Source organism: Aegilops tauschii, chromosome 6, assembly GCF_002575655.3.
Source record: "Aegilops tauschii subsp. strangulata cultivar AL8/78 chromosome 6, Aet v6.0, whole genome shotgun sequence".
Classification (NCBI taxonomy): domain Eukaryota; kingdom Viridiplantae; phylum Streptophyta; class Magnoliopsida; order Poales; family Poaceae; genus Aegilops; species Aegilops tauschii.
In genome coordinates, this window is record NC_053040.3 from 168,003,008 (window position 1) to 168,030,961 (window position 27,954).

At 43.5% G+C, this 27,954-nt stretch overlaps 2 protein-coding genes across 4 annotated transcripts; both read right to left on the minus strand.

Moving 5' to 3' along the window:
• Positions 1–18,574: 18,574 nt before the first annotated feature.
• Positions 18,575–22,569, minus strand: LOC109761179 (cyclase-like protein 1). Of its 2 annotated transcripts, XM_020319980.4 has the most exons (6): positions 22,024–22,568; positions 21,749–21,793; positions 19,562–19,634; positions 19,376–19,473; positions 19,126–19,196; positions 18,575–18,908 (listed from the first exon to the last, which is right to left on the minus strand). In XM_020319980.4, the coding sequence occupies exons 1-6, from the start codon at positions 22,469–22,471 to the stop codon at positions 18,783–18,785; spliced, it is 861 nt and encodes a 286-aa protein (XP_020175569.1). In that variant the 5' UTR covers positions 22,472–22,568; the 3' UTR covers positions 18,575–18,782. The 2 variants fall into 2 exon arrangements, with proteins under 2 accessions (XP_020175569.1, XP_045085758.1); XM_045229823.2 differs by lacking the exon at positions 19,126–19,196 and having other exon boundaries at positions 22,024–22,569.
• Positions 22,570–24,277: 1,708 nt separating this feature from the next.
• Positions 24,278–27,665, minus strand: LOC109761185 (uncharacterized). Of its 2 annotated transcripts, XR_005759829.3 has the most exons (6): positions 26,976–27,665; positions 26,144–26,353; positions 25,992–26,066; positions 25,812–25,890; positions 25,676–25,730; positions 24,278–24,587 (listed from the first exon to the last, which is right to left on the minus strand). XR_005759829.3 is itself a non-coding variant. In XM_020319991.4 (5 exons), exons 2-5 carry the CDS (start codon positions 26,294–26,296, stop codon positions 24,485–24,487), a joined length of 390 nt encoding a protein of 129 aa, XP_020175580.1. In that variant the 5' UTR covers positions 26,297–26,353; positions 26,976–27,619; the 3' UTR covers positions 24,278–24,484. The 2 variants fall into 2 exon arrangements, 1 of the variants encoding a protein (XP_020175580.1); XM_020319991.4 differs by lacking the exon at positions 25,992–26,066 and having other exon boundaries at positions 26,976–27,619.
• Between the last annotated feature and the right edge of the window lie 289 nt (positions 27,666–27,954).

Consider the following 27,954-nt stretch of genomic DNA (forward strand, 5'->3'; position numbering starts at 1 on the left):
CATATGCTCCATGACGTTCAAAACGTCGTTGAAGACCCAGTTCTAAGCCGTAAAGCATGGCACACTGAACTATTGAGTAGTCATCAGCTTTGCTCTGCCAGATGTTCATAACTTCTGGTGTTGCTCTTGCAGGAGGCCTGGCACCTAGCGGTGCTTCCAGGACGTAATTCTTCTGTGCAGCAATGAGGAAATTCTCAAGTTACGGACCCAGTCCGTGTAATTGCTACCATCATCTTTCAACTTTGCTTTCTCAAGGAACGCATTAAAATTCAACGGAACAACAGCACGGGCCATTTATCTACAATTAACATAGACAAGCAAGATACTATCAGGTACTAAGTTCATGATAATTTCAAGTTCAATTAATCATATTACTTAAGAACTCCCACTTAGATAGACATCCCTCTCATCATCTAAGTGATTACGTGATCCAAATCAACTAAACCATGTCCGATCATCACGTGAGATGGAGTAGTTTCAATGGTGAACATCACTATGTTGATCATATCTACTATATGATTCACGCTCGACCTTTCGGTCTCTGTGTCCCGAGGCCATATCTGCATATGCTAGGCTCGTCAAGTTTACCTTGAGTATTCCGCGTGTGCAACTGTTTTGCACCCGTTGTATTTGAACGTAGAGCCTATCACACCCGATCATCACGTGGTGTCTCAGCACAAAGAACTTTTGCAACGGTGCATACTCAGGGAGAACACTTTTATCTTGAAATTTTAGTGAGAGATCATCTTATAATGCTACCGTCAATCAAAGCAAGATAAGATGCATAAAAGATTAACATCACACGCAATCAATATAAGTGATATGATATGGCCATCATCATCTTGTGCTTGTGATCTCCATCTCCGAAGCACCGTCATGATCACCATCGTCACCGGCGCGACACCTTGATCTCCATCGTAGTATCGTTGTCGTCTCGCCAACTTATTGCTTTTACGACTATCGCTACCGCTTAGTGATAAAGTAAAACAATTACATGGCGATTGCATTCCATACAATAAAGCGACAACCATATGGCTCCTGCCAGTTGCCGATAACTCGGTTACAAAACATGATCATCTCATACAATAAAATATAGCATCATGTCTTGACCATATCACATCACAACATGCCCTGCAAAAACAAGTTAGACGTCCTCTACTTTGTTGTTGCAAGTTTTACGTGGCTGCTACGGGCTTAGCAAGAACCGTTCTTACCTACGCATCAAAACCACAACGATAGTTTGTCAAGTTGGTGCTGTTTTAACCTTCGCAAGGACCGGGCGTAGCCACACTCGGTTCAACTAAAGTGAGAGAGACAGACACCCGCCAGTCACCTTTAAGCAACGAGTGCTCTCAACGGTGAAACCAGTCTCGCGTAAGCGTACGCGTAATGTCGGTCCGGGCCACTTCATCTCACAGTACCGCCGAACCAAAGTATGACATGCTGGTAAGCAGTATGACTTATATCGCCCACAACTCACTTGTGTTCTACTCGTGCATAACATCAACGCATAAAACCAGGCTCGGATGCCACTGTTGGGGAACGTAGTAATTTCAAAAAAATTCCTACGCACACGCAAGATCATGGTGATGCATAGCAACGAGAGGGGAGAGTGTTGTCCACGTACCCTCATAGACCGAAAGCGGAAGCGTTATCACAGCGCGGTTGATGTAGTCGTACGTCTTCACGATCCGACCGATCAAGTACCGAATGCACGGCACCTCCGAGTTCAGCACACGTTCAGCTCGATGACGTCCCTCGAACTCCGATCCAGCCGAGTGTTTCGTCAGCACGACGGCGTGGTGACGATGATGATGTTCTACCGACGCAGGGCTTCGCCTAAGCTCCGCAATGATATTATCGAGGTGTAATATGGTGGAGGGGGGCACCGCACACGGCTAAAATATCGTATATCAATTGTGTGTCTAGAGGTGCCCCCTGCCCCCGTATATAAAGGAGCAAGGGGGGAGGTCGGCTGCCCTTGGGGCGCGCCAAGGAGAGGGGGGGAGTCCTCCTCCTAGTAGGAGTAGGACTCCCCTTTCCTAGTCCAACTAGGAAGAGAGAGGGGGAAGGAAAGAGAGGGAGAGGGAGAGGGAAAGAGGGGCCGCGCCCCCCCTCCCCTAGTCCAATTCGGACTCCTCATGGGAGGGGGCGCGCCACCTCCTGGCTGCTGCCCTCTCTCTCCCCTCAGGCCCACTAAGGCCCAATACTTCCCCGGGGGGTTCCGGTAACCCCTCCGGCACTCCGGTTTTATCCGAAACTTCTCCGGAACACTTCCGGTGTCCGAATATAGTCGTCCAATATATCAATCTTTATGTCTCGACCATTTCGAGACTCCTCGTCATGTCCATGATCACATCCGGGACTCCGAACAACCTTCGGTACATCAAAACATATAAACTCATAATATAACTGTCATCGTAACTTTAAGCGTGCAGACCCTACGGGTTCGAGAACTATGTAGACATGACCGAGACACCTCTCCGGTCAATAACCAATAGCGGAACCTGGATGCTCATATTGGTTCCCACATATTCTACGAAGATCTTTATCGGTCAGACCGCATAACAACATACGTTGTTCCCTTTGTCATCGGTATGTTACTTGCCCGAGATTCGATCGTCGGTATCTCGATACCTAGTTCAATCTCGTTACCGGCAAGTCTCTTTACTCGTTCTGTAATACATCATCCCGCAACTAACTCATTAGTTACAATGCTTGCAAGGCTTATAGTGATGTGCATTACCGAGGGGGCCCAGAGATACCTCTCCGACAATCGGAGTGACAAATCCTAATCTCGAAATACGCCAACCCAACAAGTACCTTTGGAGACACCTGTAGAGCACCTTTATAATCACCCAGTTACGTTGTGATGTTTGGTAGCACACAAAGTGTTCCTCCGGTAAACGGGAGTTGCATAATCTCATAGTCATAGGAACATGTATAAGTCATGAAGAAAGCAATAGCAACATACTAAACGATCGAGTGCTAAGCTAACGGAATGGGTCAAGTCAATCACGTCATTCTCCTAATGAGGTGATCCCGTTAATCAAATGACAACTCATGTCTATGGCTAGGAAACATAACCATCTTTGATTAACGAGCTAGTCAAGTAGAGGCATACTAGTGACACTCTCTTTGTCTATGTATTCACACATGTATTATGTTTCCGGTTAATACAATTCTAGCATGAATAATAAACATTTATCATGATATAAGGAAATAAATAATACTTTATTATTGCCTCTAGGGCATATTTCCTTCAATACATGGCCTCATCAAAATGCTCAATGTGGCGGACTAGGAAGCGCTTCAACCAAGGAGTGGCTCAAAGTTCTTGTGCCAAGGCCAGACAACCTTCAATTCGCCGGCTCAGGATGCGATCTCGCCGGGGAGGACTTGGAGTAGCTGGATATTTGTCAGGACCGGTGTGAGGATGAGGATGATTGGCACCTTCTTCGGCTATTCAACATGCACTCAAATTGGAGCTCTGGCCCACAGACGCGCTAGGTTCGAGACGAGACCCGCTCCTTCCCCATAAGGATTTTTGTAAGAGGCTTGGACATTCACCAAACTTCCTCACATATCAAAGTTGGGGGTGTTAGTGGTCCTTAGTGACATGATCACATGCTCCGTTCAACTTTGCTTTCAACGATGGTATGGAGGGCCAAGATTCTAGATCCCCTCTAGGGAAGGGGATTTTCCCTTCTAGCGCATCATCAAGCTGAACATCAGGGCCTTGATGACTTCCCGTCGCTCTTTCTCTAGTTGGGCCTCCTCATCTAATGTGTTCGAGTTCGCCTCCAAAGACAACATCCCATTTTTGGCTGCCATTGCCCCTTTTAACAAGTATAGCCTTGATCATTTCTTCTTATTGCCTCTCCCCTACTTCCCACATTTAGCCTTTTTCACCAGGAAGACCGTCCAGGAGAAAGGTTCATCAGAGCCATAAAAGAGCTCAATACGGGATATGGGGTTGATTTCCCCCAGGTCCAAGGTGGCAAGCCCCCTAGCGACTTGCTGCTTGCAACCACTTTCTCATGATTGAGGCTGAAGTTCAATTACAAACCCTTTCACATAAAGACAAAGGTGGTCAAGGTCAGGGGAGTTGGCGTCATCGTCATGGACTTGCTCCATGTGGCTCCCATGGTGGGCGCGAATTGTCAAAGATTAATGGATCACTGATCTTACGATGTACTCATAGTCATGGAAAAAAGTAGAGGGGTAGTATCTCTGGAGGGGTCTCATCAGTGATCAAGGTGACATGGTGGTTTAACTCAGGTTCAGGCCGGTCCCAGGATGGGTAAAAAGCCTTACGTCCTACCACTACAAAGAAAGACACTTCCATGACATTATTTTTCTGTCATGGATGTGACAATTCCATGACTATAATTGTGACAAAAACACACATCATCATAGATGTGGTGGGCTCCTACTTCTATGACAAAAAATTATGACAGAAAATGGGATTTCGTCCTAGGCGGGCCAGAGGCGCACCTTCATGACATTCTTTGGGTCGTCCATGACGTAAAAATTTGTGGTAGAAGTGAGGGCGAGGAAATTTTCGGGAGTTCCCAGTATATAGTGGGTGGTCAGGGCCGAGCGATGTAGTGGTTTGCGCGTTTCTCTCGTACGCGCGCGCGTGTGTGAGCCGTGTTCGCTAACTGAACCCGACTGAGGCGTTCAATTCCTGAACCCGAGCGATTGATTGATCCCTCGCACTATGCATTGAACACGAGTGATCGATCCCACTATACTGAACACGAGCGATCAATCCCTTCGTTGCTAACTGAACCCGAGTGATTCTTTCGCTGCTAACTGAACCCAATCGATCCCTTCGCTGCTATAACTGGACACGAGTGATTGATCCCCTTCGCGGCTTACTGAACCCGATCGATCGATGTGTTGCATCGAGCACCCGCGCGAGACATGAGTTGACCGACCTAGCCGGTTTGTTGCCTCTTGATGAACAATGCCCGTGCCGCACACGCGGTACTTAGTAGATGGAGTCGAGACTTGCATCGATCGAGCCCCTTGTGCGAGATGTGGTGAGTTGACATAGCCGGTTGGTTCACTATGGATGAACAGTTCCTGTTGCTACTGCCCGCTCGTACTCCCCACCCCAGCAGGTGGGGGTTGGTTCAAATGTAGGCATTGTTTGGTAACACATATTAATATCATATTTTCCCTTGCTATCTATAGTAAGATTTGATCAAGTCAACTCCTAGTTACTTATTATCATTGGGTTCTAAGTATTATAAGGTTACACCGAGAGACACACAATATTCACCATTGTAGCTACAATAATTCTACTAGTTTCTATAACTACACTACTAGGGAAAACTTTATACACAACATCTTAGCAGTAGCACTGGACAAAATCATGCGCTACTGCTATAACTTTAGCAGTAGCGCGTACTAGCAAAAAGCGCTGCTGCTATGTTTGAACTGGGCGCACAGGGCTAGCCCAACTTAGTAGTAGCGCGTATCCTCACCCAGCGCTACTGCTATTCTCCTTAGCTGTAGCGCTTTTCTCGCACCCACACTACTACTAACCCTACCTTATCCTCCCCACGTGGCCGACCCTCTCTCACTCTTGCCCGCGCCGATACCCGTCGTCCGCCGCCGCCGCCGTCGTCGTCCGTCCTCCACCGAGGTACTCCCTCCTTCCCTCCCTCCTCCTCCACGTACCGCGCCCTCCTCCCTCCTCCTCCCACCGCACCCTCCTCCCTCCTCCTCCCACCGCCCCCTCCTCCCTCCTCCTCCGGCCGCCCCTCCTCCCTCCTTCCTCCTCCGCCGGCAGCCCTCCTCCCACCGCCCCTCCCTCCTCCTCCTCCGGCCGGCCCCTCCCCCTCCTCCTCCGTCCGCCCCCTCCTCCCTCCTCCGCCGGTAGCCCTCCTCCCACCGCCCCTCCCTCCTCCTCCTCCTCCGGCCGGCCCCTCCCCCTCCTCCTCCGGCCGCCCCCTCCCCCTTGCTACCTCTTGAGCACTGCGTTGGTTTTCCCTTGAAGAGGAAAGGGTGATGCAGCAAAGTAGCATAAGTATTTCCCTCAGTTTCTGAGAACCAAGGTATCAATCCAGTAGGAGGCCACGCACGAGTCCCTCGCACCTACACAAACAAATAAATCCTCGCAACCAACGCGATAAGGGGTTGTCAATCCCTACACGGTCACTTACGAGAGTGAGATCTGATAGATATGATAAGATAATATTTTTGGTATTTTTATAATAAAGATGCAAAGTAAAGAAAACAAAATAAAAACGGCGCTAGAAATAGCTTGTTGTTGGGAGATTAATATGATGGAAAATAGACCCGGGGGCCATAGGTTTCACTAGTGGCTTCTCTCGAGAGCATATGTATTTACGGTGGGTGAACAAATTACTGTTGAGAAATTGACAAAATTGAGCATAGTTATGAGAATATCTAGGTATGATCATGTATATAGGCTTCACGTCCGAGACAAGTAGACCGACTCCTGCCTGCATCTACTACTATTACTCCACACATCGACCGCTATCCAGCATGCATCTAGAGTATTAAGTTCAAAAGAACAGAGTAATGCTTTAAGCAAGATGACATGATGTAGAGGGATAAACTCATGCAATATGATATAAACCCCATCTTGTTATCCTTGATGGCAACAATACAATACGTGCCTTGCTGCCCCTACTGTCACTGGGAAAGGACACCGCAAGATTGAACCCAAAGCTAAGCACTTCTCCCATTGCAAGAAAGATCAATCTAGTAGGCCAAACCAAACTGATAATTCGAAGAGACTTGCAAAGATAACCAATCATACATAAAAGAATTCAGAGAAGATTCAAATATTGTTCATAGATAAACTTGATCATAAACCCACAATTCATCGGTCTCAACAAACACACCACAAAAGAAGATTACATCGAATAGATCTCCACAAGAGAGGGGAGAACATTGTATTGAGATCCAAAAAGAGAGAAGAAGCCATCTAGCTAATAACTATGTGTTGGAAATATGCCCTAGAGGCAATAATAAATGGTTATTATTATATTTCTTTGTTCATGGTAATTGTCTATTGTTCATGCTATAATTGTGTTATCCGGAAATCGTAATACATGTGTGAATACATAGACCACAACGTGTCCCTAGTAAGCCTCTAGTTTACTAGCTCGTTGATCAACAGATAGTCATGGTTTCCTGACTATGGACATTGGATGTCATTGATAACGGGATCACATCATTAGGAGAATGATGTGATGGACAAGACCCAATCCTAAGCATAGCTCAAAGATCGTGTAGTTCGTTTGCTAGAGCTTTTCCAATGTCAAGTATCTTCTCCTTAGACCATGAGATCGTGCAACTCCCGGATACCGTAGGAGTACTTTGGGTGTGCCAAACGTCACAACGTAACTGGGTGACTATAAAGGTACACTACGGGTATCTCCGAAAGTGTCTGTTGGGTTGGCACGGATCGAGACTGGGATTTGTCACTCCGTATGACGGAGAGGTATCTCTGGGCCCACTCGGTAATGCATCATCATAATGAGCTCAATGTGGCTAAGGAGTTAGTCACGGATCATGCATTGCGGTACGAGTAAAGAGACTTGCCGGTAACGAGATTGAACAAGGTATTGGGATACCGACGATCGAATCTCGGGCAAGTAACATACCGATTGACAAAGGGAATTGTATACGGGATTGATTGAATCCTCGACATCGTGGTTCATCCGATGAGATCATCGTGGAACATGTGGGAGCCAACATGGGTATCCAGATCCCGCTGTTGGTTATTGACCGGAGAGGCGTCTCGGTCATGTCTGCATGTCTCCCGAACCCGTAGGGTCTACACACTTAAGGTTCGGTGACGCTAGGGTTGTAGAGATATGAGTATGCGGAAACCCGAAAGTTGTTCGGAGTCCCGGATGAGATCCCGGACGTCACGAGGAGTTCCGGAATGGTCCGGAGGTGAAGAATTATATATAGGAAGTCAAGTTTCGGCCACCGGGAAAGTTTCGGGGGTCACCGGTATTGTACCGGGACCACCGGAAGGGTCCCGGGGGTCCACCGGGTGGGGCCACCTATCCCGGAGGTCCCCATGGGCTGAAGTGGGAAGGGAACCAGCCCTTAGTGGGCTGGGGCGCCCCACATGGGCCCCCCCTGCGCCTAGGGTTGGAAACCCTAGGGTGGGGGGGCGCCCCACTTGCCTTGGGGGGCAAGTCTCCCCCCTGGCCGCCGCCCCCCCATGTAGATGGGTCTTGGCCGGCGCCCCCCCTCCCAGGGGGCCTATATAAAAGGGGGGAGGGAGGGCAGCAGTACTACAGCCTTTGGCGCCTCCCTCCTCCCCTGCAACACCTCTCCCTCTCGCAGAAGCTCGGCGAAGCCCTGCCGAGATCCCGCTACATCCACCACCACGCCGTCGTGCTGCTGGATCTCCATCAACCTCTCCTTACCCCTTGCTGGATCAAGAAGGAGGAGACGTCGCTACTCCGTACATGTGTTGAACGCGGAGGTGCCGTCCGTTCGGCACTCGGTCATCGGTGATTTGGATCACGGCGAGTACGACTCCATCAACCTCGTTCATTGGAACGCTTCCGCTCGCGATCTACAAGGGTATGTAGATGCACTCCTTTCCCCTCGTTGCTAGTATACTCCATAGATGGATCTTGGTGAGCGTAGGAAAATTTTAAAATTCTGCTACGATCCCCAACACTATGGACCCGAAGGTCTGAGGTAAACTACTCACACATCATTGGAGAGGCTATGGTGTTGATGTAGAAGCCCTCCGTGATCGATGCCCCCTCCGGCGGAGCTCCGGAACAGGCCCCAAGATGGGATCTCACGGGTACAGAAGGTTGCGGCGGTGGAATTAGGTTTTTGGCTCCGTATCTGGTAGTTTGGGGGTACGTAGGTATATATAGGAGGAAGGAGTACGTCGGTGGAGCAACAGGGGGCTCACGAGGGTGGAGGGCGCGCCCCCCTACCTCGTGCCCTCCTGGTTGATGTCTTGACGTAGGGTCCAAGTCCTTTGGATCACGTTCGTTCCGAAAATCACGTTCCCAAAGGTTTCATTCCATTTGGACTCCGTTTGATATTCTTTTTCTGTGAAACTCTGAAATAGGCAAAAAACAGCAATTCTGGGTTGGGCCTCCGGTTAATAGGTTAGTCCCAAAAATAATATAAAAGTGTATAATAAAGCCCAATAATGTCGAAAACAGAATATAATATAGCATGGCACAATCAAAAATTATAGATACGTTGGAGACGTATCAAGCATCCCCAAGCTTAATTCCTGCTCGTCCTCGAGTAGGTAAATGATAAAAATAGAATTTTTGATGTGGAATGCTACTTGGCATAATTTCAATGTAATTCTTCTTAATTGTGGTATGAATATTCAGATCCGAAAGATTCAAGACAAAAGTTTAATATTGACATAAAAATAATAATAGTTCAAGCATACTAACTAAGCAATTATGTCTTCTCAAAATAACATGGCCAAAGAAAGTTATCCCTACAAAATCATATAGTCTGGCTATGCTCTATCTTCACCACACAAAATATTTAAATCATGCACAACCCCGATGACAAGCCAAGCAATTGTTTCATACTTTTGACATTCTCAAACTTTTTCAATCTTCACGCAATACATGAGCGTGAGCCATGGATATAGCACTATATGTGGAATAGAATGGTGGGTGTGGAGAAAAAAAGGAGAAGATAGTCTCACATCAACTAGGCGTATCAACGGGCTATGGAGATGCCCATCAATAGATATCAATGTGAGTGAGTAGGGATTGCCATGCAACGGATGCACTAGAGCTATAAGTATATGAAAGCTCAACAAAAGAAACTAAGTGGGTGTGCATCCAACTCGCTTGCTCACGAAGACCTAGGGCATTTTGAGGAAGCCCATCATTGGAATATACAAGCCAAGTTCTATAATGAAAAATTCCCACTAGTATATGAAAGTGATATCATAGGAGACTCTCTATCATGAAGATAATGGTGCCTTTGAAGCACAAGTGTGGAAAAAGTATAGGAGCATTGTCCCTTCTCTCTTTTTCTCTCATTTTTTTATTTGGGCCTTTTTTTATGGCCTCTTTTTTTTAGTCCGGAGTCTCATCCCAACTTGTGGGGGAATCATAGTCTCCATCATCCTTTCCTCACTTGGGACAATGCTCTAGAAATGATGATCATCACACTTTTATTTTCTTACAACCCAATAATTACAACTCAATACTTAGAACAAAATATGACTCTATGTGAATGCCTCCGGCGGTGTACCGGGATATGCAATGAATCAAGAGTGACATGTATGAAAGAATTATGAACGGTGGCTTTGCCACAAATACAATGTCAACTACATGATCATGCAAAGCAATATGACAATGATGGAGCGTGTCATAGTAAACGGAACGGTGGTAAGTTGCATGGCAATATATCTCGGAATGGCTATGGAAATGCCATAATAGGTAGGTATGGTGGCTGTTTTGAGGAAGGTATATGGTGGGTGTATGATACCGGCGAAAAGTGCGCGGTATTAGAGAGGCTAGCAATGGTGGAAGGAGGAAAAGTGCGTATAATCCATGGACTCAACATTAGTCATAAAGAACTCATATACTTATTGCAAAAATCTACAAGTTATCAAACAAAGTATTACGCGCATGCTCCTAGGGGGATAGATTGGTAGGAAAAGACCATCGCTCGTCCCCGACTGCCACTCATAAGGAGGACAATCAATAAATAAATCATGCTCCGACTTCATCACATAACGGTTCACCATACGTGCATGCTACGGGAATCACAAACTTTTAACACAAGTATTTCTCAAATTCACAACTACTCAACTAGCATGACTCTAATATCACCATCTTCATATCTCAAAACAATTATCAAGCATCAAACTTCTCATAGTATTCAACACACTTATAAGAATTTTCTTTTTTGTTTACTAATCTTGAATGCCTATTATTGTTAAAGCAAACTACCATGCTGTTTTGTAGGACTCTCAAAATAATCTAAGTGAAGCATGAGAGAACAATAGTTTCTATAAAAAAAATCCACCACCGTGCTCTAAAAGATATAAGTGAAGCACTAGAGCAAAAACTATATAACTCAAAAGATATAAGTGAAGCACATAGAGTATTCTAATAATTTCCGAATCATGTGTGTCTCTCTCAAAAGGTGTGTACAGCAAGGATGATTGTGGCAAACTAACAAACAAAGACTCAAATAACACAAGACGCTCCAAGCAAAACACATATTATGTGGTGAATAAAAATATAGCTCCAAGTAAAGTTACCGATGGAAGTAGACGAAAGAGGGGATGCCTACCGGGGCATCCCCAAGCTTTGGCTTTTTGGTGTCCTTAGATTATCTTGGGGTGCCATGGGCACCCCCAAGCTTAGGCTCTTGCCACTCCTTGTTCCATAATCCATCAAATCTTTCACCCAAAACTTGAAAACTTCACAACACAAAACTTAACAGAAAATCTCGTGAGTTCCGTTAGCGAAAGAAAACAAAACACCACTTCAAGGTACTGTAATGAACTCATTATTTATTTATATTGGTGTTAAACCTACTGTATTCCAACTTCTCTATGGTTTATAAACTATTTTACTAGCCATAGATTCATCAAAATAAGCAAACACACGAAAAACAGAATCTATCAAAAACAGAACAGTCTGTAGTAATCTGTAACTAACGCATACTTATGGAACTCCAAAAATTCAGCCAAAATAGGAAGACCTAGACAATTTGTTTATTGATCAGCAGCAATTGGAATCAATATTTTGTCACGTTCTGGTGATTTTTAACAATTATTTTCGTGAACAGAAAGTTTCTGCAATTTACAGCAATATCAAATAACTATCATCCAAGAAGATCCTATAGGTTAAACTTGGCACAAACACTAATTAAAACATAAAAACACATCTAACCAGAGGCTAGATCAAAGATTTATTCCTAAACAGAAGCAAAAAGCAAAAAAACTAAAAATAAAATTGGGTTGCCTCCCAACAAGCGTTATCGTTTAACGCCCCTAGCTAGGCATAAAAGTAAGGATAGATCTAGGTATTGCCATCTTTGGTAGGCAATCCATTAGTGGCTTTCATAATAGATTCATAAGGTAATTTTATTTTCTTTCTAGGGAAGTGTTCCATGCCTTTTCTTAACGGAAATTGGAATCTAATATTTCCTTCCTTCATATCAATAATTGCACCAATCATTCTAAGGAAAGGTCTACCAAGAATAATAGGACATGAAGGATTGCAATCTATGTTAAGAACAATAAAGTCTACGGGCACATAGTTCCTATTTGCAACAATAAGAACATCATTAATTCTACCCGGTTTCTTAATAGTGGAATCCGCAAGGTGCAAGTTTAAAGAGCAATCATCAAATTCACGGAAACCTAATAAATCACATAAAGTTTATGGAATCGTGGAAACACTAGCACCCAAATCACACAAAGCATAGCATTCATGATCTTTAATTTTAATTTTAATAGTAGGTTCCCATTCATCATAAAGTTTTCTAGGGATAGAAACTTCCAACTCAAGTTTTTCTTCATAAGATTGCATCAAAGCATCAATGATATGTTTGGTAAAGGCTTTATTTTGACTATAAGCATGAGGAGAATTTAGCACGGATTGCAACAAGGAAATACAATCTATCAAAGAGCAATTATATAATTAAATTCCTTGAAATCCAAAATAGTGGGTTCATTAATATCTAATGTTTTGATCTCTTCAATCCCACTTTATCAATTTTAGCATCAAGATCTAAAAACTCTGAATTTTTGGAACGCCTTCATTATCAAGATTCATGTTGCAAAACAAAGATTTAATAGGGGACACATCAATAACTTTTAGATCTTCATCTTTATTTTCATATAAACTAGAAGAACACGCTTTCACAAAGCAATCTTTCTTAGCACGCATCCTAGCGGTTCTTTCTTTGCACTCATCGATGGAAATTCTCATGGCTTTGAGAGACTCATTGATATAATGCTTAGGAGGAATAGATCTAAGTTTTAAAGAATCAACATCAAGAGAAATTCTATCAACGTTCCTAGCCAATTCATCCACTTTAAGCAATTTTTCTTCAAGCAAAGCATTGAAATTTTTTGCGAATTCATAAATTCCTTAACACTAGTCTCAAATTCAGAAGGCATCTTATTAAACTTTCCATAAGAATTGTTGTAGGAATTACCATAATTATTAGAGGAATTACTAGGATAAGGCCTAGGATTAAAGTTTCCTCTATACGCGTTGTTACCAAAATTATTCCTACCAACAAAATTCACATCCATAGGTTCATTATTATTCTCAATCAAAGTAGACAAAGGCATATCATTAGGATCAGAAGAAACACTCTTAGTAGCAAATAATTTCATAAGTTCATCCATCTTTCCACTCAAAACATTAATTTCTTCTATCGCATGCACTTTTTTATTAGTAGATCTTTCAGTGTGCCATTGAGAATAATTAACCATAATATTATCTAGGAGTTTAGTAGCTTCTCCTAAAGTGATTTCCATAAAAGTGCCTCCCGCGGCCGAATCTAAAAGATTTTCTAGAAGCTTAATTCAATCCGGCATAAAAATTTTGTATAATCATCCACAAATTCAAACCATGCGTAGGGCAATTACGTATCATTAATTTCATCCTCTCCCAAGCTTGTGCAACATGTTCATGATTAAGTTGCTTAAAATTCATAACATCGTTTCTAAGAGAGATGATCTTAGCGGGAGGAAAATATTTAGAGATAAAAGCATCTTTGCACTTATTCCAAGAATCAATACTATTTTTAGGCAAAGATGAAAATCAAGCTTTAGCACGATCTCTAAGCGAAAAAGGAAATAGCTTCAATTTAACAATATCATTGTCCACATCTTTCTTCTTTTGCATATCACACAAATCAACGAAGCTATTTAGATGGGTAGCGACATCTTCACTAGGAAGGCCGGCGAATTGATCTTTCATGACAAGATTCAACAAAGCGGCATTGATTTCAAAAGATTCAGTATCGGTAAGAGGAGCAATCGGAGTGCTAAGGAAATCATTATTGTTGGTATTGGTAAAGTCACACAATCTGGTATTATCTTGAGCCATCGTGACAAGCAAGCAATCCAACACACGAGCAAACAAGAGGCAAGCGGAGAAAGGCGAATGAAAAAGAGAGAGGGCGAATAAAACGGCAAGGGTGAAGTGGGGGAGAGGAAAACGAGAGGCAAATGGCAAATAATGTAATGCGGGAGATAAGGGTTTGTGATGGGTACATGGTATGCTGACTTTTGCGTAGACTCCCTAGCAATGGCGCCAGAAATCCTTCTTGCTACCTCTTGAGCACTGCGTTGGTTTTCCCTTGAAGAGGAAAGGGTGATGCAGCAAAGTAGCGTAAGTATTTCCCTCAGTTTCTGAGAACCAAGGTATCAATCCAGTAGGAGGCCACGCATGAGTCCCTTGCACCTACACAAACAAATAAATCCTCTCAACCAACGCGATAAGGGGTTGTCAATCCCTACACGGTCACTTACGAGAGTGAGATCTGATAGATATGATAAGATAATATTTTTGGTATTTTTATAATAAAGATGCAAAGTAAAGAAAACAAAATAAAAACGGCGCTAGAAATAGCTTGTTGTCGGGAGATTAATATGATGAAAAATAGACCCGGGGACATAGGTTTCACTAGTGGCTTCTCTCGAGAGCATAAGTATTTATGGTGGGTGAATAAATTACTGTTGAGCAATTGACAGAATTGAGCATAGTTATGAGAATATCTAGGTATGATCATGTATATAGGCATCACGTCCGAGACAAGTAGACCGACTCCTGCCTGCATCTACTACTATTACTCCACACATCGACCGCTATCCAGCATGCACCTAGAGTACTAAGTTCAAAGAACAGAGTAATGCTTTAAGCAAGATGACATGATGTAGAGGGATAAACTCATGCAATATGATATAAACCCCATCTTGTTATCCTCGATGGCAACAATACAATATGTGCCTTGCTGCCCCTACTGTCACTGGGAAAGGACACCGCAAGTTTGAACCCAAAGCTAAGCACTTCTCCCATTGCAAGAAAGATCAATCTAGTAGGCCAAACCAAACTGATAATTCGAAGAGACTTGCAAAGATAACCAATCATACATAAAAGAATTCAGAGAAGATTCAAATATTTTTCATAGATAAACTTGATCATAAACCCACAATTCATCGGTCTCAACAAACACACCGCAAAAGAAGATTACATCGAATAGATCTCCACAAGAGAGGGGGAGAACATTGTATTGAGATCCAAAAAGAGAGAAGAAGCCATCTAGCTAATAACTATGGACCCGAAGGTCTGAGGTAAACTACTCACACATCATCGGAGAGGCTATGGTGTTGATGTAGAAGCCCTCCGTGATCGATGCCCCCTCCGGCGGAGCTCCGGAACAGGCCCCAAGATGGGATCTCACGGGTACAGAAGGTTGCGGCGGTGGAATTAGGTTTTTGGCTCCGTATCTGGTAGTTTGGGGGTACGTAGGTATATATAGGAGGAAGGAGTACGTCGGTGGAGCAACAGGGGGCCCACGAGGATGGAGGGCGCGCCCTGGGGGGGGGGGGGGTAGGCGCACCCCCTACCTCATGCCCTCCTGGTTGATGTCTTGACGTAGGGTCCAAGTCCTCTGGATCACGTTCGTTCCGAAAATCACGTTCCCGAAGGTTTCATTCCGTTTGGACTCCGTTTGATATTCTTTTTCTGGGAAACTCTGAAATAGGCAAAAAATATCAATTCTGGGCTGGGCCTCCGGTTAATAGGTTAGTCCCAAAAATAATATAAAAGTGTATAATAAAGCCCAATAATGTCCAAAACAGAATATAATATAGCATGGAACAATCAAAAATTATAGATACGTTGGAGACGTATCACCCCTCCTCTCTCCTCCCTCCCTCCCTTGTCTCTGTTCTTGCAAATTGTAGGTAATTTAAATGTAGATTTTAGAATGTAGACATTGTAGAATGTATGTTTTTAATAGAATATTTTTTTTGACTATTTTAGGTGTTTTGAATAAAATAGAAGTAAGAAAACTTAGGGTAGAACTAGGGTAGTAGAATTTTTAGCAAGTGTTTAATAGAAATAGTTTATTTAGTAAGTGATTAATATAACTAGTTTATTTATATTAAGTGCTTAATAGAACTAGTTTATTTAGTAAGTGCTTAATAGAACTAGTTTATTTATAGTAAGTGCTTAATAGAACTAGTTTATTTAGTAAGTAGTTAATAAAACTAGTTTATTTAGTAAGTAGTTATTAAAACTAGTTTATTTAGTTTTAGGATTATATATAAGATATTTTGAAATGTTTTTGTTCATAGTTTACACCATTGAAATGCAATGACCATCGATAAGTGGCCTATGTTTTGCCGGAGTGTTGATTAATTTCCGTTCCGGCAAAATTTCAGGCGCTCGATATGTCCTTTTTTAGCAAAGGTCATGCCCGATTTTTTGGGTTTTGCCGTCGAGTTATAATCTTTGAATTTTGAACACAGGAGATGTCTGATGACGATGGGATCCCGGAGTGCGGGTACTGCTACGATGACCGGGGTTTGTGCGATAGGTTTCCTCACCTGCAAAATGATAGGTTTTTCACCGTGAAGCTGGAAGAGACCTTTGATGTTTGTACGGTACACAACGACAAGCATTTCATCGTAATTAATATCATCACTTGTGCTTCTTTTGTTCAACGTGTAATTTATGGATTTTTTTAAATTTGATTAGTACATCCCGTGCCATGCTAGACCATATGTATTGGAGAAGCTTGGTTTTGATTTAGATGACTTTGAGAATGTGGAGACGAGGAGGGCTCACTTAAGAACTAAACATGGTTATGAGTTTTTGGTTAAGCTGTACAATGCGGTCGATCACTCCCATTTCGGTTGCTCTAATTGGGAAGCTCTCTGCAAGGCATATGGATTTGAGGAGGGAATGCGAATAAGATTTGATATTCGCCCCGAAGATTATGATGATGATGATGATAATATCGACATCTGGGTGGATGTGGATATGCCTCCAGTTTTGCCTAGATGTGAGTTTGTCAAACTAATTTGTTAAGTTCAGTAATTTATGTTGTTAATTTAAAAATATTTGGTGTTCGTCGGTACTAAACTTATTTATTTATAATTGTCAACTTATTTCTTATCTTCAAGAAATACTCGAAGGTAATAGATAGCACATACTACAGCTATGACTCCAAGCTTAATTGTGAGGAGAAAGGTTATCTTGTCTCATTCATAGAAGATGTTGAGGCCTTCAAAACCAGTCACTCTATCAGCCCAAATTATACTAGATACGTGCCACTAATCCATAAATTGCTTGATGGTAACTTCATTGCCAAAAACTTGGTAAGATTTTGTTAATGATGGTAACTTCATTGCATACATTATTCTTAAGTAAACTACATTGCTAACTATATATGTTACTATTACGTTTTTGAACAGAGGCTCCCGAAGCAGGTTGTGCCTGGCATGCTATTTATCGAAGGTGATATGCATATGGTTAGCTTACGACCAACTCCTTCGAAGGCTTACCATACTGCATACTCGATTTCTTCAAATGATGGAAGGCTCAAAATCAAAGAATGGAGCAAAGTGATGAATGCGCACATGCAAATAATTGGAGACAAAATGAATGTGCGCAAGCCACAAGTTGGAGATAGGTTTATGTCCATTCTCCATTATGAAGAAGGACCGGTTTATCTGTTTTATGGTATTTTAGCTAGGAGAGAGGAGTAGGTCCTAAGTATTAAGAACAATTAGTTAGTGTTCATTATATATGACTATGATGATGATGAGAAGCTTTTATTATGTGCTACAATGTCTTAGACTTGATGGTGATGCTGAGCAGGAGTAGTGATTATGAGTACTATGATGATGATGATGAGGAGTTGTTATTATAACTAGTGACCAAGTTGTTAGATGATGTCATGGATGAAAATGATGATGATGAGGAGTTATATGACAATGATATATTATGATGATAAGTTGTTAATGATATTATGATGATGATGATAAGTTATCATGTCATTGGGTGAAAGAACCGCGGATTTGTTTCAAATGGATGGATCCAAAGTAACCAAAGGTCACTTTGGATCCATGCACTTGAAACTAATCCAAGGTTCTTTCGCCTAGTGATTTAATAACTCATTATAATGTAAAAACAATCTCTAAATTGCTACTATATGAAAAATTGTATAAAGGTGTATGAATACGACCTAAAATTTTAAAAAAAATAGAATACGGAATAATAGTAGTAGTGGTTGTTTTGGAAAGCGCCACTAGTAATTACCAGTAGCGGTTGTTTCGGAAAGCGCTACTACTAAGTAGATATAGCAGTAGCGAGTGCCAGTAGGCGCTACTGCTAAGCTTTAGCTGTAGCTTACCCGCGCTACTGATAGGCCAAAAACCAGCACTACTGCTAGGCTTTTCCCTAGTAGTGCTAGCTTAGTTAAATTGACATTAAGGTTATGCATCATATGAAGCCATTTTATCCCATGAACTTATTTCATAATTTTGCATAAGCGTAATGTAAGTTTAGCCATGCAACTATAGAAATAAATAGAATTATTGTACCATGCAACATTTGTGTTGCACCTGTGACTTGTCTATAGTAATGATACACCTTTTGTTGTCATTTGAAATACTTTGTTGATAGTACAAAACATATTTACATGACATGCAACGTTTAAATTACACAGGTGGAGTATATATGTAGCATCAGCGGGCACGATAGATTGCGGCCTCCGAGAAGATGTGATCACTTGATAAGAATGCACCTGATTGGTGAACCGTCAGATCCAACCAATCTTAGAGGTAAGCAGTGCAACATGTATAATCCGGTCTCGACGTATTCTAGCTTCAGATGTTCAACTAAGATGATATCCTGACAGAACAAAGTAAGTGAATCAACCGATGACTTCAATAAATAATGCAATCTCTTGCAAAGTAAGTTCATTGAGAATGTACTTTTGTCAGTAGATTAGGGAAATAGGCCGCATATGACTACATGACTACAGACTAAAGGACAACAAGGTTAACTGATGCCAACCACTGTTTACTTCTTTTTGACCTCGGGTAAGGGAAGCATGCTAACATCTTACCGCATTTTTTAAGAAGACCACATGGGCAGAGCACGCGTGATCAAATGATGCAATAGATAAATAGTCCAGACCTGCAGATTTGCTACGTTAATTTTTATACTAAATAAGGTAAGGAAATATGTTTATTTGATTCACCAAGCGAAAAGGTTATACAAATGATAAAATATAACAGAAAATATACACCAAATCATGAGGAAAAAATATATAAATACCAAAGTGTCATATGTAATTCCAAAAACAAGCCACTTACCAACCAGCTTGATGTCGGTGTTGTCAACAAGCCACTGGGCACCATCCTCCGTAAATCCAACGTAACTCATATCACCTCCTTCCTTCCACATGAGTCCCCTATCAATCATTTGCTTAGATGCATGTAGTATGATATGGTAAAAAATACATTATCTACTTGAATATGTGCCCTTAAAAGAGGCCATACCTGTCTGTGTTCAATGTCCTGAAGAGAACACGACGAACACCTTTCGGTATATTTAGGGATTCCATTGCTTCAGCTGCATAGAATTAGTGCAGAATCACCTACCGGATGCTAGGTGGCATCCATGATAACTATAATATAATTATTTAGCAAAAATATCAACAATTGTTTTCTATTGAAAAGGCAGATGGCGAACACTAATTCTATTTATCTTAACATGCAACTATGCCACCTCAATATGGAAGAGAAAAGAGCCACCATGACATGCTAACATGCATGGGAAAAGATTCACCACCACATGCACATGCGTTGAAAATGATTCACCACAACGTGCAACCATGCATGTGAAAACTATTACAGTACTTGTATTTCACAGATATCTTATATCTATAATATGATCAAATATTCATGTCCAACTTCAATAAAATATATAGCCAAAAAAATTCATAACAATGTTCAGGGTATCATCTAGTATAACTAAGTACATGATTCTCCACATATTTATCTCAACATGCAGCAATGTCACATCAACATGCAACCGTGGATGCCAAAAGACTCAGCTAAAAATCCAACCACGAATGTAGAAATGCTCAAATGTTTTAGTTATATTATACTACTTATATTCAATAAACATTTCGTAATTATACAACAATCGTATGTTTTTACATTTTAGTTCGTATATTATTAATCAAAGTATTTATGTTCATATAACCAAATCTCGTTGGAATTTATTGCAAAAAATCCCAAAGCAACCCACACGGGGTATCATCTAGTAATCTTAGTGTGCAACGGTTCATATCAAACAACTGCAAAATTCATGTATCTAAAAAAGGAACTCTCTTCCTCGCTTTGCTCTTTGTTGGGTGGCGGGGGTCCAAGTCTACCCACCGCCATCTTTCCCTCCTCTCACTCTCCACCCACCTCTTGCCGCATCCGGATGAGGCAGCAATAGTGGAGAACATCGACATAAGGCAAGGTGGCGGCCCTAGGTCGTGGATCTGGCGGAGGCTCTTCTCGTCGGCGTGACAAGGGAAGCTAGGCCACAACGGGCTACAAGGCGGCTTGGTGCATAGGGGGTCTAGGTCCCAGTGCCTAGATATATATGGCGGTTGCGGTGGCGAATGTGGGTGCATGTGGTGCCAGCGGTTGCCATGCATATTCAAGGGGGTGTGCGCTGGGCTTTGCTCTAGCGTTCCCGAAAGTCGGGGAGGAAGCAGATGGAGGTTGGTGTTGCGAGAAGCGACAAGATGGTCTGACTTGCTGTGGATCTGGGTCCCGACATCTTGTTCCAGTGATGACTATGTCTACTTATTGCGCATGGGGTCAGCGTTCACGGGCCCGTGGCAGCAGCGGTGGTGGTCTGACTGGACTCTTTCAAAGCCTAGGGGTCTGCCAGGTGGTGCAGCACCAAGTGAAGCCCATGCTTCCGATCGTTGACCGGGACATACGACGACAATGGCCACAGGGGCCGCTTCATTCTTGAAGGCGTCGTAGGCGACATGCTCGCTCCACTGTCCGGGGCAACTACGAGGGAAACCCCAAATCCTCTAGGAGATCAGAAAATGATGCCTACCGCTAGGCATCACACCTATTGGGGGTCTTTTTTGAAGTTCGATACTAGCCGGAGGGACTACTAGTATGTGGTGGTTGTCCTTGGTGTTCCTCAGCCGGTGTGATTTGGGTTCGATCAAATGGAGGCTAGGCCTGACGTTATCATCTCAAGCTAGTTAGTTTAGCAAGTTTTGATACTCCTCAGATCACCTTGGTTTGGTATGACACTCCTCCCTTTTTTGAGGGGTGTTTTCAGATGGCAACCGGACGGCCAACGCCTATATGAGTTTATGTTTTTCCTTCTCCCCGCATTAAGTTGAGCTGCTGGTGTGCTCGTCCCAAGCATTGTAAACTGATCTCATACTTTTGACGAATGAAAAGCAAAACAGATCATGATTCTGATAAACCAACAATTGAATGCACCATACGCACCATACGTCACCCGCAAAAAAAAAAAGAATGCACCATACGAGTAAAATACTTGTATCTTCCCCGCGAAAAAAATACTTGTATCTCATATTCTCGTGTCATGTTAAATTAATATCTAACATGACATAAGAAGTTTGCTAGCAAGGTGATTCACCAATGTGATGGAGGAGCTGGAGCTCCATGGAAGGAACGAAAAACTTGCATGCCTACCTGTTATATTTGTGTGTCTCGGAACATCGACCAGTAATGCAGGACCTGTCCAGCAATAAAAACAAATCATTCTCTCTCTAAAAAAAGTACAAATCATTTACAAGCCATCATTTTATTTTAAATAATGCAATCGCAGATGCTCACGTATATTTGTGTGTCACTACTCGCCAACCATTTTAACCAAGATGATTGTACCTTGTGCGCACATATGGCAGGCCGGAGAATGACAAGATCACCAAAGCTTGGCTTTGGTCGGAGAAAACCGGGGAGCTCACCGTTGAGGACTTCGAGGTCGAGCGTGTCGACGTCGAGGCCGGCGGCGAAGTGGGCCTGGTTAAAGTGCCCCGGCGCGTCGACGTGGGTTCCTATGTGGCACTCCATGCTGAGCTCCGACAAGTTGTAGTCCGACCCGTTCTCCATCGACTCCTTGAGCCGCACGATGGGGCCCACCGTCGCGCCCGGCGCGTACGCCGGCATGCCTGGCCGGAACGCGTGTGTAATGTCCACGATGCGCCCGCCGCCGTACTCCTCCAGCCCCGGGCCGTAGCGCCGACCGGCCGCACCTGCGGAAGAGGAGGAGCCGCCCAGGTCCAGCGCCGGCCCGCAGGTGTCGGTCTCGGTGTCCGCGTAGCCTGGGTGCGCGTCGCCGGCCGCCGTGGCAAGAGCATGGTGCGCTGGGAGGAGGATCAGCAGGAAGATGGTGAGAGCCACCGGGGCCGCCATGGTCGCCCACTTGGTGTGCCGAACGCTCTTGCTCTGGAGTATGTGGATCCTGGGGAGTGATCGCTCTGCTTCTCACGTCGGCTGATAGTGTTAAGACGCGGTAGCTGAAACCACATATAATTTCTAGTTTGTCCAAACAGTCCCCGGCAAAATATCTACTTGTGCGGTCGTGTTCATCTCTCGGAAATGCGACCATACGTCCATTCCTTTGATAGGTTTATATGGTTTGACAATTTTGTCATCAAATACTACATATAATCGATATGTATTTTTGTTTTAACATACATTATTAATTCAAATATTCACGCTTCACACATTTAAATCTTTTGAAATATTGCAAGCGGTGCCTGCGGCAACATACGAGGTATCCCCCCCCCCCCAAAAAAAAAAAAGACATGGTCGAGGAGAAAGGCTCGTGCGGCCTAATCTGGGACCTGCACCGCCCCACCTCCCTGGCCAATGCAGTCGAGCTCGCATGCCTCCCGGCCGGGGACTCTGTTGGGAAACGTAACATGCAATTTAAAAAAAAATCTACGCTCACGCAAGATCTATCTAGGAGATGCATAGCAACGAGAAGGGGAGAGTGTGTTTACGTACCCTCATAGACCGAAAGCTGAAGTGTTTGACAACATGGTTGATGTAGTCGAACTTCTTCTCGTTCCGACCGATCAAGCACCGAACGTACGACACCTCCGAGTTCTGCACACGTTCAGCTTGATGACGTCCCTCAAACTCTTGATCCAGCAAAGTGTCGAGAAAGTAGATGAGTTCCGTCAGCACGACGGCGTGGTGACGGTGATGGTGAAGTGATCCGCGCAGGGCTTCGCCTAAGCACTACGAGAATATGACCGATGGTGTAATCTGTGGAGGGAGGCACCGCACATGTCTAACAGATGTTGTTGTGTGTTCTAGGCGCCTCCCCCTCCCCCTCAAATATATAGGTGGGAGGGAGAGGGAGCAGCCAAGGGGGGCGCCCCAAGTAGGCCGTATCCTACTTGGTGTTCCTCCCCAATTCGCCCCCCTTTCCTTTTTCACCGGAAAGGGAAGGAAAGAGGAGGGAGGAGGGAAGGAAGGGGGAGGCCGAAAACCTCCCCTTCTCTCTTCCCCTCTTTCCTTTCCCCTCTGGTGCGACCCATATGGGGGGCACAGCAGCCCTGCTCGCTGCTGCGTTTCCCCTCTTGACCCATTAAGCCCATATCTTTGTCGGGGGTGCCCGGAACCCCTTCCGATGACCCGATATGTAACTGGTACCCTCCAGAACACTTCCGGTGTCCGAATACTATCGTATATGTATCAATCTTTACCTCTCGACCATTTCGAGACTCCTCGTCATGTTCCTGATCTCACACTACACCACAACACTGATGTAGGGACAAAAAACTGCCGGAAGAAAGCACTTTATAGGGTAGACAAACTGCCAGGACAGGTTTTCTCCCGGCAGATAGAACCGCCACGAGAACGGCTGCCGGGGATTACTTCTCCCGGCAGATAATTTTTTCCCGGCAGTTGCATTGCCGGTGCCCATCTATTTGCCGGCAGTCCACTTTCTCCTGGCAGATTGGTCAAGGCACGTGTAACATCAATTACCGACAGTCTTGCTGCCTGCAGAAGCTCATTTTCCTGGCAGTTCTTATGCCAGTACATAGATTTCACTTCCTATTTTTTTAGGCATCCCTTATGTAATATCCATTCATTCTGTTCAAACCATCAGTACATACCACACGATTTATACATACATTTCACTCAAAGTAACACGTCTCATCCATACACTTCAATCAGAGTAGCATGTAGCCCTCACCCAGAACCTTAAAGTTGATTCGATAAATTAACATAACAACCATATGTATAAGCTGGTCGCGCCACAAAAGGTACAATACATCATGTTTCTAAATGTGTGCCACAAAAGGAGTACATATGTTTCTAGGGTGTGCCACGCAAGCAAAATGAGCATATACTGGCTTAACAACCAGCAAAATGAGCAGAGCAAGTGTCATAATCACTCTACGAACTTAATTATAGGTCTACCAAATCTTCACTAGCTTGAAGATCTTCCAAATCTCCCAACTCTTCAGCAGATTGAAGATCTTCCAAAGCTCCATCAACTCTGTAGGGAAATCTGCAACAAATAGAAAACTCAAAATGGAGCTCTCGTTTCAGATTTTAAATTAGCACATTAAAGATTTTGACATGCTTCAGTTTTTAACTCGTCGGCATAAATAAAACTCTTCTAAATGTGCAGCATCTCATCATCACAGCAAGCAAGGTTACATCATTAGATCAAGAAAGATTTGTTTGAAGTACACATAAACAAATCTTCATGTGCAAATAAGCAAAACAAAAACCTGTACAATGAACTTGCAAAAGCTGCTTAGTCTAAAAAAATACAACTTACTAGTGAAAGATATGACTAAACCTGAGTTAAACATGTATCTCTGGAGTTAATATAGTACTCTGAGTTCGAATCTTTTTTTGCACCGAGTTAAACTCGACAAATAGGCAAAACTCTATACAGTACTATATTGAACAAATAGTTAAAACTGTGTACAAATAGGCAAAACTCTGTACTATAAACAGCACAGTAGTATACAAGTAGGCAAAACTCTGTACTATACATAGTACAGTAGTACAAATAGGCAAACCTCTGTACAAATAGGCAGGGGCAGGCCATTGGTTATTGGTTTCTCTATATCATAGGAAAAAAGAAACTGATGAAATAACCATTGGTTACAGATTTCTATGTCTATCTCATGCATCTTAGCTTGTTTTTAATAGAGTTCATTGAAGAGAATACCCTCTAGCAGACTAGCAAGCCAAAACTGGTATGAGGATCAGTTTTATATGCCAAAACAAGTCTGAAATTCTGTACTGTATAGAAGAGTTTAACACTGAGTTCTAACTCCAAGTCAAAAATATTTCATGTGCAAATAGGCAAAACATGCTCAGTTTGAATCTTTCCTTTTTTTTACTGAGATAAACATTTGTACAGAGTCTCCAGGAATGACGTAAAAGATTACAGCAAAGTAGTTACTCTATGAAATATTTTTATTTTGTAAACTTCAGTACTGTACAGAGTCGAGGGCATGAAATTTCTTGGAAACATACAAACATAAAAATAAAATATGATTATGTCGCCTACCACTCTACCTCAACGACCCAGCTAGCATGCTAGAATAAGATTCAATCTCAAAGAAACATGCATATTACCTCAGCTTGCTTGTGGTCGCATTCCTGCTTTCGTCATGGACTTGTCCACTTCCAACTGCATACATAGAACGAAAGCTTCTTAAGCAATCAACCATGATAGTAATTGTTAAATTCAATCATAAGAATAAAAGCTCACATGCTTGTATGGCCATGCGATACATCACAGCGCTTCCCATTACCCAATCCTTCAGTTTGTCATCCACAACATAGTACATCTGCTTTCAAGCAAGTGTAAATGGAGAGTGTAAGGGTGATGTATTAGATAAAGGGGAAAGTTATACTACAAGTCATCGAGAGATAAAGGGGCAAGTTATACCAGAAATCATACACATTGTGCATTCTAGTGCTTTTTTTCCCTTCTTCCCCTTCGTTTTTTGATCCAACTCATGGTCTAAACATGGAAAATAGTTACTACGCTACCATCCATTTAACTAACAGTCTATATACATAGATTTTAGAGCTACACACCTTCATGCTCTTCAATGCCGTCACTTGGCATGTCATCAACATCTCTAGTCGTTTGGGACCTAAGAACTTGAGCATCTCATCGTAATCATCTAGGTCGATCTCCTCTTGCACATCATCAGGTTGAACCTCATCATGGTCACTATGATTGAGCATCTCATCGTAATCCCCATCCAACTCTTGTCCATTCTTGACCAATTTCACAAAGATTGCCTAACATGAGAAAGAAAGAATACTTCTATTAAGGAAAAAAAATCTAGTAACAAAAACACATATCGTCCGTATCTAGTACAGGCAACAAGAAATACAATACGGAGAACGAATGCCATCACACAACAGAATATAATTAACTGAAACATGTCATTTCAGAAAATACAATAACCAAAATAGCAGTAAGAATGTCATCATCTATATCATAAAAGCATAGCACCTATTCTGTCCACATATGGTATTTCACAAAACACAAACAAAGATGGTAGTAGGTGCATCAACTAAACAAACAAACACTTAAAATAATTAGCTTTGTTTCATCTCAAATTAAAATGACATCCAAAGCTCAACTAAACAGTCAGTGTCAACCAATTTAATTACGGTATGCACTTGTTAATCACCAACAGTACCTGTCCTTTGATCTAAAGGGCTACTAACAGTAGTAGTGATTGTTTTTAGACAACCAAACAACCTTCAAACCTGTCTGGTTCATGGTTTTTTCGCTGTTATCATATCAAAGCAATTACAAATTGTTGATTTGTTCTAACTGCCGGAATAGTTCAGTGCTGAAGTACAGGAGGGCACATTCAAAACAAAAAAGGGCACAAAAATTGCAACTTCTCACCTGTCAAATGAAGTATAGGAGGCAGTGAAGTCCACAGAAAGGATGTTGAGGAGAGGGTCGACGACCTGCTGCTTCGAGGGCGCGTGTGGAGGAGGCGGACCCGCGGCTTGGTGCTCGGTGAAGCTTCCGGGGAGGCCTGCTCGAGGAGTAAGTGCGCGAGTAGGTTGGTGGCGAGGATGGTGGCCGCCGGTGGGGTGGCTCGGCGACGACGGTGCTGCTCCATGTCAATCGGGTGCTCGGCGGCGCCGCTATGTAGTGAGGCGACGACAGTAGTGGTCGGCAGCAGTGTGTTGGTTGTTGGGGGCGGCGGAGGGGCGGAGGGGCTGCCGTGATGGAGGGCGACGGCGGAAGTGCTCGGTTGGAGAGCTGCCGTCGGTGGTGGGATGGTTGGGGGCGGAGGCCTTGCAGTCCTGTGGAGGGTCTCGATTTGTGGGCGGCAGAGCGGTTGTGGTGGTGAGGGGCTATGCCGGCGGTGGACTGAGTGGAAGGCAGCCGCGCGGCGGCGGCGGGAAGCTTTGGGGGCGGCAGCGCGCGACGGCGGTGGGAAGATTTGGGGGCGGTGGGAAGATTTGGGGGCGGCGGCGTTGGGAAGGTTTGGCGGCGGCGGCGGTCTGGTGGAGGGGATTGGGCGTGGATTTGGGGGCGGAGATGCGGTCTGATTTTTTTTAGGGTTATGCGGTCTGGTGGAGCAGGACTGCAGGAGGGCTGGCGTGTGTATTTCTTCTTGGGCCTAAAATTCCGCCAAAGTCGCGCGCTCTTTTTTTCTCGTTGGCGCGCGCTTAGGCCAACTTTTGGGTCTCGCGGCAAAGGCGGTCTCCGGCAGACTATGGGCCGAAATTTAGTTCTGCCGGCAGTTTTTGGGCCGTAAAGTGTACCGGCAGTTACAGCGCCGTTGTTGCTCAAGTTCTCCCGGCAGTTCATCTCCCTAATGTGATTTTAGCAGCAGAAACTAATGTCCCGGCAAATAGTTTGCCCTTAG

Bases quoted from the DNA above. Each gene is read 5' to 3' on its own strand.
- LOC109761179 (XM_020319980.4), bottom strand. From the start codon at position 22,471: ATGGCGGCCCCGGTGGCTCTCACCATCTTCCTGCTGATCCTCCTCCCA. The intron at 19,474-19,561 runs GTATGGCCTCTT...AATGATTGATAG, and splicing joins AGGACATTGAACACAGACAG to GGGACTCATGTGGAAGGAAG. The intron at 18,909-19,125 runs GTAAGATGTTAG...TTGTTCTGTCAG, and splicing joins TGGTCTTCTTAAAAAATGCG to GATATCATCTTAGTTGAACA.
- LOC109761185 (XM_020319991.4), bottom strand. From the start codon at position 26,296: ATGCTCAATCATAGTGACCATGATGAGGTTCAACCTGATGATGTGCAA. The intron at 25,891-26,143 runs GTGTGTAGCTCT...GCTTGAAAGCAG, and splicing joins CGGCATTGAAGAGCATGAAG to ATGTACTATGTTGTGGATGA. The intron at 25,731-25,811 runs GTGAGCTTTTAT...CTATGTATGCAG, and splicing joins TCGCATGGCCATACAAGCAT to TTGGAAGTGGACAAGTCCAT.